Source organism: Mastigoproctus giganteus, chromosome 4 (genome assembly GCF_048544385.1).
Source record: "Mastigoproctus giganteus isolate SK-2022 chromosome 4, ASM4854438v1, whole genome shotgun sequence".
NCBI classification, from domain to species: Eukaryota; Metazoa; Arthropoda; class Arachnida; order Uropygi; family Thelyphonidae; genus Mastigoproctus; species Mastigoproctus giganteus.
The window spans coordinates 170,908,830-170,921,537 of NC_143578.1; the positions used below are offsets into that span (position 1 = coordinate 170,908,830).

The following is a 12,708-nucleotide window of genomic DNA, read 5'->3' on the forward strand; positions in this document are numbered from 1 at the left end:
GAGCAGATGACACTTCGTGTCATCTGCTCTTCAGGTGAGGAGACTTGGCTGTACTATTACGATCTGCCGACCAAGGCTCAAAACAAAGTTTGGGTCTTTGATGATGACGACACACCCGTAATTGTCAGAAAATCCCGATCTGTAAAGAAGAAAATGATAGCTGTATTTTTCAAATCGAGTGGAATTGTGGAACGTGTCGTTTTGGACACGCAGAAGACAGTCACAGCTAAGTGGTATACTGAACAATGCCTGCCTAAAGTCATTGGATCTATGAAGAACCTGCGGCCAAAGTCAAGAATGGACACCTGGTACCTCCATCACGATAATGCTAAAGCTCACTGCGCCAAAGCCTGCACCGAATATTTGACCACGACAGGACTGAAACTTCTCGAGCACCCTCCCTACAGTCCAGACCTTGCTCCCTGCGACTTTGCACTGTTCCCGCATGTGAAAATGAAGCTAAAAGGGGAGGCGGTTTTCCAGTGATGAGGACCTTCTACGGGCTTGGGACAACGAGTGTGCTTTACTCCCTAGTGAAACTTGGCAGAACTGGTTTAAAGATTGGTTTCGGAGGATGGAGAGGTGTATTGAATGTAGAGGAAATTACTTTGAAAAAATTAAATAAACAAAGCTGTATTGCAAAACTTTCCTAGTACCCTTTGTATTGGATTCACATTACGATATTTTCACGATCCGATGGTGTCTCTGGAAAGTATTAATATCGTAAAGCGGGGTGCACTCTATTGTATAGCTATGCATGTGGTTTGTAGTATTTATGAATGTTTAACGTTCATTGTTTTGCAATCAACGTTCATATTTTCAATTTTGTTGATACTTGAAAGAAAAAAAAAACCCTCGTAAACCCGGGAACTCGTAAAGCAGGAACTGCCTGTATTGATCACGAAATAAAAGAGCCTTTGTATTGTAAATATTTTATTGATCATTCACAAATTTTCATAATTTCGGCTGGAAGACAATATATAATGGATTTATGATAACTAAAGTAAGAGACATATACTTGCGATTGCAACATATCAAAATGTCTCTGGAAAATAGCGTTGATTCAGGTACATGATCTTGTAGTTGAAATTGAGGGATTAGCGTTTAGAGATAGATCGAATGTTTCTTGCAGGAAAGTACTTAATGATTTAGTTTCTTTCCAGTCTGAAGTTAACAGTGAAATCCCTGCTCACGATCATGGGTATTTTACGTAAATATTTTTTTTAACAGCACTGCACCTTGAATTGAGTACGGCAGCAAAACGAAATGAATGAAGTCAATTATATCCTGTATGTCAATTATGAGAAACATAGACAACCGTTGTAAGTATCACTTTGCTGTTGGGTAATAAGCACTCCACTGTATATATATCGCCAAGGGGCTGAACACTGACTGCCGAACCAGTCATTTGTTGATAGATGACATTAAGTATGGCATAACAATGTGTACCTCGTCCATCTTGTTGTACTATATTGCAACTCCAGGTGTCTGGTTTCGCACTTGAATTGAACAATGCAATCGAAGTTTGGGATGCGAACTTCGATTGCAAACGATATAATCACAGTTCATCTTGTGAGCAGCCTGGCAACGGGATTGATATTGTTTGTTTGCATTTTTTTCGCTGCCTTCTTGCGAGCTAACATTCCTCTTTTAGGGAAGGTGTAATTGTTGCTCTTCATTGTATTTGATCTTGGATAATTTATCCAAAGTACCGTTAGCATGCCTGTCACTAATGTCCACATTGGTAGTGTTGATATAAGACTTTTCAATGACCAGTGGAAGCTTGTAGGGTAATCCATCATTGTCGATAACCAACATTTTATAGTCTGGTGAAGGTGTGCCTCTTGCTATGCGTTCATGCAACCCACAAAGATGTCTTGTGCAACTGGTTCCACCTTCTCCTCTGCAGCACTGTGGATCATGCAGTTGTACTCATTTACGGAATTATTTTTCAAGTAGAGTTGTATACCGTTTGGGCAGAGGCGATTAGCTTCCTCCTGAAAGAAGAATCATGACTAAATAAGTTCTTGCTCATTCTGATCTAATTTAGCTCTATAACTGATTTTTGTAAACACGGATGAGAATTCTACATTCGACTGGCACATAACTTGATTGTGCTTAGTGTCTGAAGTCACACCAGAGAGAGGGGCTGCCGATACGCTACTTTATCTGTTTATAGACGGGGGTTGTGTGAACTGGAGGCAGCTGACTTAAGTCCCTGATTAGGAGCGTCCACACTGTTGAAGCTCGCATTGACATTTCCAGTTATCTGTTTTAGCCTATTTTAAGCAATCTCAATAGTCTTTTTTGTTCTCACGCACTCATTACTACCTTCGTCTTTATTTTCTTAGGTCTTGCCACTTTCATTCTTGCTCGATACTCTCAAGAACGCTCTGCACTTGACTTTGGCATCGTTGAAAACCTTTTCCAAAATTATACGTGGATGTCCTAACAATTGAATGTAACAAAAATGTGAGATGAAAATAAGAAATTGTTGACAAATATTTGCTCATACTGTTCTAGTATGAGCTCTTTATTGTCATCATCAATCTTGACCTCAGGCAGTATCTCTGTTTCTTCATTGTGAAATAGAATGTGTAGCGTTACCATCTCATGCTTGAACTCATTTAGATTCTGAGCCATTTCATAATTTCAATAGCATATTATGCCCAGATACTGTCATTTCCTGCAGATCCCATTAGCACTGCATATGTAATTTGCGACAAAGCATGACAGAGTAATATGATCCAAGTGGAGCAGTCACTTCTCTTATTTGTCAAACCAATTCTCTTACCATATGTCCCACAAATCCTCAACAAGGTTCTCCTCATTTGTCTCTTTGTTGGACTTCCTCACTTTCTGTCGCTCGATCGGCCAAACAGTGGGAACTTAAACTACCATTGCAGAGCTCTGAGATGGGCTGACATAGCAAGTACCAGGCGGCTTCTTGACCCGCGATGACTCAACGCTGTTGAGCATGTCGACAGATAGTTCCCTCGTGATTTTGACAATGTCAAACTCTGGGTGCTCATTCACGATTGTAATGATCTGTCGCTGTAAACTGCTGATCCCTTGGTTCGTCTTGTTCATGTACTCAAAGGCATACGCAGGCAAACATATTCCTCCATAATGAATTGGATGTCAGTGTTTGATTTCATAATGTTACAGACGAACGGGTTGAATGGATTGTGCCACTTCTCACCCAGTTGATGTTTGAGAAATACCTTGGGCTGATTCATGCCAGCACATCCAAGTAATAGTCATGGGAGTTTACATCGTTTGCCCCAAAGAAGGCATCAATGCTGGCATAATCGCATCCTCTATATTTTGCCACATCTTGTAGTGAACAGCGTGTTTTACTTCATGTCTGACTGTCTGTCTGTCTTAGGCATGGGCACTAATAATGGTCGAGTGACAAGACATGAATGGTGCTTCAAATCGACACATCTGTAGTTACATCAAGCATTGTTGGTTGAAGGCACTGCTAAATCCAATGCTTGATTTTATGTTTGTCATTTAAGCAATCTCAATAGTCTTTTTTGTTCTCATGCACCCATTGCTACCTTTGTCTTTATTTTCTTAGGTCTTGCCACTTTCATTCTTGCTCGATACTCTCGAGAATGTTCTGCACTTGACTTCGGCATTGTTGAACACCTTTTCCAAAATTACAAGGATATCCTAAGAATGGAATGTAATGAAAATGAGAGATGAAAAAAGAAACTGTTGACAAATATTTGTATTATTGCAATCATACTATTCAACAAATGGCTACAATCAAATGGGTAATTAGGCTATTCATTTGAATTTCACTAACTAATCCAAGGATGTTTTCACATAAAATAAAACATCTTTTGTGCATACAAGATACAGAGGTGGTTTGGAAGAGGTTAGTGAAATCCAAGCCAATAGCCAAATTACACAATTTCCTTTTTCGTTGAATTGCATATCTAATGCAGTTAAATGAAATTCAAATGAATGGTATTTGAATTTTGTAAACTGGTTCACTAGAACTCAAGATATACCGGTCACGAAAAATGTGTCACACGCTTTAATCACACTACTAGCGAGTGCTTGATACAGACTACTGGTGAGAGCATGGGAAGTGCCTCATGCGATTACTTCCATGACCGATCTGATTTACTCGGTTGTAGGTGGCCCCCCTCCAGGATGCTTCATATCAAAAATTGTGTCAGACTATTTATTAAGAATATTATTTTCGATTTCAGAAATAAGACAATTTATTATTTACTTAACCTGGTAATATTAAGGATATGCAAAATATTTCAGAATTGCAATAGTCCATTTTTGCTTTAGCTATTCATTTTCTGGCATCTCAATACAGTTGAAGATCTATATAATAAACCCCCAGGGGAATGAGAAAAACAGCCATTATATCAATCTTGAACATTTGACGTAATTCTATTAATACTATATAATTTCATTTATAATATGTAGTACAGTATTAAACAAGAAAATTATGATTGTATTTTTTTTCTTTGGTTGTACAGTGCATTAAGGTTACAATTAAATTGCAAATTTCACTACATAGGCTACATACCTATCAAGACCTAACAAGAGAATTGTTTCATACTTTAAAAATAATCTACCAAAACACACTGTTTCAATGGTAGAACATGTTTTAAAAGAGAATTATGAAGGTGCACGACAGCAGTTATTTCACTTTTGCATTTAGACTGTGCTTAAAAAAAAAAAATCAACATACAAATTCTAATCCTTGAGAATATTTCACTGAAACTTCTTGTTCAACCACAGTAGGTTCCTCATCTTAATCACTACAAATTTCAGAAGATCCCATTCTAGGTGGTAGATGACTCTCATCAACCGGTGAAATACCACCACTTTGCTTATTGGAGGCTTGAAGTGGTGGAACCCATGTTTAGTCTCTAGAGCTAAGTTCCAGCCAATCCTTCCCTATCTCTTCCATCATGCAGTATGATTGATGATTTTTGAGGTTATGATGAATGTCGTAGCGAGATCCAATATTCCTTACATTTCGAGGGTACAGCTCTAAAACGGTGTTCGCAGGCCGGCCGCTAGATAGTACACCGGACCAAACCTATTGGTAACTCTCTAGGAGGCTTCCGGATCAGCTAGTGTATAATCTTGCTACCTCTACTCTGCCAGATAGTGACTGGAGGGAGTCCGAGTAGTGTGTATGCGGGGAGCATTGTCGAGGCCACGTTATGTCAAGGATCTGGGTATATTCTTACCACATGTACGCCATTTCCAAAAATTTCATTACTTCATATAGCATGTCCCACCCACTTTTTCTTACTATTGAATACACCATGAATTGTCAAAATAATAGAGCAAGCTTATCTGCGAAAAGTTCTAAACCTCCCAAAGACTTCCTAATTCATTTCACAAATATACGTGGTCTCAATTCCAATCTCAACGATGTCCATTTCCACTTGCAGTCTTCCAAACCCCATGTACTTTTTCTGACTGAATCTCAGTTATCAGTTGATTCAACTACTGCTCATCTAAGATGTCCAAATTATTTGCTGTATGATTCCTTTCGCCTCAAAGGTGGTACTTGTGCATATGTCCGTTCTGATATTCCCTGTCAGAGACTTGGCAATTTGGAATCTCCTCTCTTTGATCTTCTCTGGCTTAAAATCTCTCTACCTCATTGTGTCAAATTCATATGTTGTCTCTACCGTTCTCCCAACTCCACTAATCACTTGGAGCTCTTTGACTTCCTCTCTTTGCAACTTGACTTTCTCCAGCACAACTTTCCTAACAGTGAGGTAATTTTCCTTGGCGATTTTAACATTCACAACTCCAGCTGGCTTCCGTTTTCTAGTTACACCGACTCAGCAGGTCGAGATGCTGAGGCTTTTGCAATTACTAATGACCTAGCACAGATTGTTCATTTACCTACAAGAATACCGGACAATCCTAATCATACAGCCAACACGCTTGATCTTTTTCTCACAAACAACCCTTCTAAGTACAAGGTCGAAGTGAGAGGTCCTTTAGGCACTTCAGATCACAACTTGGTGATTGTCTCTTCTCCAATGGAACCTTTATCTCATGGCTATTCCCAACCTCGTATTGTTTGGCATTACAAGAGTGCAAAATGGGATGACCTGCGAGACTTCTTTTCTTTGGTCTGATTATTGTTTCAAAACTTCTGATGTCAACGTTTGCTCAGATCGTGTCAGTGAAATTATTCTTGCAGGAATGGAATCCTTTATCCAACATTCCACTTTAAAATCTCGTCCTTTATCTAAACCTTGGTTCTCCAACAAATGTGCTAAGGCTGTCCAAGAGAAGAATGTTGCATATCGTAACTGGCTTGTTTCTAATTCTTCAGTTTCATTTTCTGCCTACATCAAAGCTCGCAACAATTGTAAAGCAGTTATTAATCAGTCCAAACTAGAGTTTGAACAGGCTAAGAGTAGAAAACTTGCTTCTTGCCCTAATGGTAGCCGAGCATTCTGGTCTCTTGCCAAAGCTATTGGCCGCAACTTTTGCCCATCTCTGCACCCACCTCTGTCCAAACCAGATGGTTCTGTTGTCACTTCAGCCAAGGATAAAGCTGACCTGCTAGCATCCCATTTTTCTTCCAGCTCACGTATTAATGATCTTGGTAAAACACCTCCCACCATTCCTAACACGCTCCATTCAATGCGTTCTGTGGTCTTCCGTCAAAAGGATATCAGAAGGATTTTGATGAATCTTGATGCTAAGAAAGCTCCAGGTCCTGATGGTATTTCTCCACTTATTCTCAAAACCTGTGCTCCTGAACTTACTCCTATTCTTTGCCACCTTTTTTCACTTTCTTATTCCAAAGGTGTTTTTCCTTCTGCTTGGAAATTTGCTCATATCCAGCCAGTTCCTAAAAAGGGTGCCAAATCTCTCCCATCCAATTATCGTCCCATTGCAATTACTTCTACTCTTTCTAAAGTAATGGAGAAATCAATTAACCGGCAACTCTTAAACTACCTAGAAACCTGCCGTCTCATCAATGATCGCCAGTATGGATTCCGTCAGTGTCGATCCACTGGTGATATTCTGGCTTATGTTACCCATTTATGGACTAATTCAATGGAAAGGTTCGGTGAAACACAAGTAGTTGCTCTTGACATCTCAAAGGCTTTTGATCGTGTTTGGCATAAAGGTCTTCTAAACAAGCTTCCATCTTATGGTTTGCCAACTGTTTTTAGTAATTGGTTATCCAGTTTTCTCTCTGATCGCTCACTGAGGGTGATGGTAGATGGCTCTCTGTCTTCTAACTTCTCCACTAATGCCGGTGTCCCCCAAGGTTCAGTTCTTTCCCCCACTCTTTTCCTTTTGTATATCAATGACCTTCTTCCGTTGACTGGAAATACTATCCATAGTTTTGCCGATGATAGCACATTGCATTCAACTTTCCATTTTGAGAAACCTTGTTCTGCTCAATCAGCTTCAACTTCTCGGAAATCTGCTGCCAATTCCTTAAATGCCGATCTTCAGGTAATTCTCCAGTGGGGCAAAGACAACTTAGTTGATTTCAACCCTTCTAAAACTCAATCTTGTCTTATATCTCGCAAAAAGGATTCTTCTGCTCCTATGCTTATCTTTAGTGACACTCCGATTTCTAGGCAAAATGATATATCTCTTTTGGGGATTACCCTGACTTCTAATCTCTCTTGGCACAAGCACATTACAAATATTGCTTCCTCTGCATCTAAAAAACTTGGTTTTCTCTTTCGCGCTCGGCGTTACTTTTCTTCCAAACAGCTGCTCACTCTGTATAAATCGCAAATCCGCCCTGCCATGGAATATTGTTCCCACATCTGGGGTGGTGCCCCCAAAACCTCTCTCAGGCTTCTTGATTCCATTCAGAAGAGGGCAGTTAGGTTAATTAATGATTCATCTCTAACAGAGTCTCTCCACTCGCTTTCTCATAGACGTACTGTTTCTGCTGCATGCCTCTTCTACAGATACTTCCATGGGCACTGTTCTTCTGAATTGGCTTCTATGATTCCCGCTCTCTCTTTCAAAACAGTCCGAACACGTGCCGCCACCAGCCAACATCCATTTACAGTCCAGCTTCAAACCCACAGAACCAACTTTTCATCTTCCTCATTTATTCATTCGACTGCCGTTTTCTGAAACAACCTTCCTTCATACGTATTTCCTGAAAATTACAATCTACAAAGTTCAAGTCCAACGTCAACAAATATCTTCTTTCGTCTTTTCAACCTCCAACCCAAGCACGGTACTAAGTACTATAGGTTCCAATACCTCTCGTGTGTGGGGTTCTCATAAAAAAAAAAAAAAAAAACATCTGCAGTGAGTTCCCATTGAAGATCCCATTACATCTGCATCTTCATTCGTGCATATCCCAAAACATTCAATATCCACATCCACTTCTGCGTAATCTTTGAAGATTACGGTTTCTTGTAAGTTTAGGTGATGATGCACATGCACACATTGCACCAGTCAAGGTGATAAATCCAACATGTTTGAAGCAGTTGGCAATCACTTTTTCATCAACTTTATCTCATGCTGAAACACAAATACATTTTTGTTTAATAACACAATTTTGTTTAATAGCATTCTTCAGTAGCTTTTCTTAAAAAACTGGATTACATCTTGATCAAGTAGCTGAAAAACTGAAGTCATATTTGGTGATGGTACTCGACAATGATTGCACATAGGTCGTTTACTTGACAATGAGGGGTAGAGTTATCCCCAAACAGCAAAATTTTTCAATTTTCCTTTCTCATTCTGCGATCTAAGTCTCTGATCCATTGTTTTTTTTTATTTTTTGGTTAGTTGTTGGTGCATCAGCTTCTGTGGCCATATTGCACCTCCCAAGTTTTTTGCATTTTCTACTGTGATCCAAACCCGAGGCGGGATTCGAACCTGCGACCATTGGGTTGCCAGGCAGGCTCCATTCTTTGTAGATGTCATCCAAATGGTTTGCTCAATACATAGTATTCCCAATGATTAAAAAAAAGGAAGCATTTCTGTGCCAGACATGTTCGCTGCTATGGGAACAGTAATCTGTTGTTCAGCCTTTCTTCTGCCACTACCTTTCTCGTCTTTAAATGCAGGTGTTTTATCCAGTAGCAATTTAAAAAAAAGAGTCCAGTTTCAACAGCATTGAAGATGTCATTGTATGTCAGAAAAACATTTTTTAAACGATTTTTCTTCCATTCCTTTGTAAAGCAATGTCCATGGCTGTGATGAGTTGTAAATTTCTGGAACCATCCATCTGAACTGTTTAAATTCTTCAATATTCATTTGATGTGCAAACAATTCAGCCTTAGCTTTTAAAAGATTACCATCTACAGGACCATTTTTTGCATGCATCATCATTAGCCATTCCAAAAGTACCTTTTCAAGATCTGCATACTTCGCCTTTTGTGCTCAAATCCTACCTGGTGTAGCAGATTTCTCTAAACTTTTATCCTTTTCTGGTCTTTCAGAATAGCGAACAGAGTACTCTTACGAATGCTGAACTGTTTGGTGATGTAAGTCTTGGAATGTACGACATTATCTACAGCTTGCAAAATCCTAATTTTATCTGCGATTGGCAAAGCTATCCACTTCTTGGAGCCATACCAATAAACATACACTCTTAACTAATGGAATTAACTTCTAGATAATGTTCATTTCATTACCATACTGCAAGAAAAGAGCGTGAGGAATCTTAAATGATTTCCCACAGTCAATGCTGCAAGACCATCATCAGTTACTCCAATATATTTGAAATATTGTCATTTTTAAATGCTATTGTAATAAAATTGTAAAAATTCAGATTAAGGGGTAGAAATTTGCGGTTGTTATAGAGAAATTCTTTTATTTTCAATGTCATTATACTAATGTAAAATAGCATTAGGTTAATGAGAAATTGGACAGGACCAACCAAATAGGACATTAAAAAGACAGTTCCTATAATGAGTTTTGATTGTATATGAATCTTTGGTTCATGATTGGAACTTTATGTACACCCAGGCATACTACAGTATGTTATTTCAAACTATTTATTTAGGAAACAGATTACTTTATTTCATTTAGTGATTATAGTGCCTATGTGATGTCACTGGTATATTACATTAGATATTTCAAATTCAGTATAAAAATGGTACAAATCAATGAAGCCTTACCTTTCCTCCGGTCACTGAAAAATTTGCAAATATACAGTATTTCTCATTTTTGTGTCCTGTGTAAGTCTTTAAACACTGAAAAATAAAAATAAAAAACTTATTACAAGTTTTATGATAATTAAATAAAAAAATTTGCAGAATAATGGTGTTCAAATTTTCTTAAATTTACACAGCTCATGAGATGCTAAAACAACATTGCAATGCAACCAATATCAGAGCAGTAAATAGATTTTGAGGTGCAGTTGGGAATAATCTACTGAAATCTAATTCTGGTATGATGTAACCAAAATAAATTTGAATGCAATTACTGAAAGAAAGCAAAAGGAGGAAGTGAAAGGAAATACAAACAAACAAATAAAAACCCCTAATAAATTGTTCAGCTTGTGTAAGATTTACAAAGAGTCATATCCACGCATACGTATGTATGTGTGGATGTAGGACTTACTTAAACATAATCATACAACAAATGCATCATATCACCATGGCAGTCCCTGGTTAAAATATCCATTACACACCTAAAAGCAAAAATCACTGGCATGTGAAGTCTTACAGGTGAAGTTTTCAATAAAAGTTTAAATTTTGATCTTTTTTCTTGAAATGATGACTTATTCGGATTTATATAATTTATCTGGCTTTTCAATGTAATTTCTTGAGCTGCATATGTTTTTTTTTTTCCTCACTCATCTTCTATTATCATCTCCTTCCCTGAATTTTTTTCTTTTCTTCTGGAAAATCTTCCTTGAAAATAGGACAATTTTAATGGTTATCGTCAGTTGTGCTGATTTGGAAGGGCTCAGATGCAGTCCTATTGTGGCAAGATAACTTTCCAAGCTCAATATCTGCCTAGAAGCTTGTTGATTGTTAAGAAAAATATAGATGTTGAATAAAAAGGGCAAATTAATTAAATACAAATTATAATTGGTGGACAAGTGGAATCTGCATGCTCTGGCTATTTAAAAAAAATTACCTACTCCATTTTCTTATGGAGTAAAACCAAAACCAAATAATTTTGGATTACAGCAGAAATTTTATACGTATGGACGGAAAAAAGACAAATGAAAAACCTCCTAAACAAAGAAAATAGTCAAGAAAAAAAGGGAAAAATATAAAACCCTAAAAAACAAAATAGACAACTTATGTAAAGCTGCTAAAAGGAAATGGTTGGAAGACAAAGCAAAGCAGTGCGAAGAGGCAAATAAACGTTACGACTCAAAAACAACTTACCAGGTCATAAAGGAACTCTTTAAAACATACATCCCGAAAACACTGACGATGAAAAATAAAAACAATATAAAAACAGGAAACACACAAGAAATTAAAAAAATATGGAAAGAATATTACCAAACCCTGTTCAAAGGGGAAGGAAAAAACGCCCTTTCCTTAGATAATAGAAGAGATAAAGCACCCTCAATAGCAAAAGAAGTTCAGAAAGCAAATAGCCAAATGAAGAATGACATGGCACCCGGAAATGATGGTATCCAAGCAGAACTGTGGAAATTCAGAGGTGATGCAATGTTAAAACACCTCGCACAACTGTTTAATCTAACTTGATTTACAGGTGATATACCAGAAGACTGGAAAAGTGGAATAATAGTACCTATACACAAAAAAGGAGATAAAGAAAATTGTCAGAATTATAGACCCATTACCCTTTTAAACCATATATATAAAATATTTATAAGAGTCTTACAAAATAAGATATTTAAAACATATGAAGAAATAACAGAGGAAGAACAAGCAGGATTTAGAAAAGACAGATCAACAATAGACCAAATATTCACACTAAACATCATTGCAGAAAAATATTGGAATAAGAAGAAACCTCTTTAGCTGTGCTTCATCAATTTCAAGCAGGAATTTGACTCTGTAAACAGAGAAAATCTAATGAAGTAACTACAAAAAATCCATCATGAAATAATCATGTTTGTAAACAATTTCTACAAAAATACAAGAGCAATAGTAAAATTCAACACCCTTAAAACAGAGAAATTTGAAATAGAGAAAGGAGTCATGCAGGGATGCCCTTTATCTCCATATCTATTTAATATCTACCTAGAAGAACTAATGAAATCAACTGAAGAAAAAAAGAGGCAGAATAATAAATGGAAAAATATAAACCACATAAAATATGCAGATGATATTGTGATTTTAACAGACAACTAAAAGAAATATTACCAAACATCGATAAAGCAAGCAACAATTAATATAAAAAAAACCAAAGTAATGCAAATTGGAAAAAACATAGAAGACATAAACATCCAAAATCAACAAATGGAACAAGTACAAAAATTTGTATACCTGGGCTCTCCAATAACTGGAAACCTAAGTAATATTGACCAAATTAATCACAGACTGAACATGAACAAACTCAAAAACATATGGAAGAGCAATAAAATCTCAAATAGTCTAAAAATTAAACCATATGAAACTTTCATCATACCCACAGCAACTTATGGATCAGAGAATTGGAGAATAAATAAGAAAGAAAGGCAAAAAATAATGTAATTTGAAATGAGATGTCTAAGGAAAATCAATAAAACAAATTGGAGAGAACATAAAACTAATGAACAAGTAAGGAGAG

General features: G+C 37.2%; 1 protein-coding gene across 2 annotated transcripts in view; it reads right to left on the reverse strand.

Annotated features, from left to right (window-relative positions):
• wds (WD repeat-containing protein wds) overlaps positions 1-12,708 on the reverse strand; it is a 302,400-nt gene that overhangs the window by 73,021 nt on the left and 216,671 nt on the right. For both annotated transcript variants that reach the window (XM_090371872.1, XM_090371871.1), the window contains exon 12: positions 10,128-10,202. In XM_090371872.1, coding sequence (XP_090227998.1) covers positions 10,128-10,202 — 75 coding nt within the window. The remainder of the gene's footprint in view (positions 1-10,127; positions 10,203-12,708) is intronic.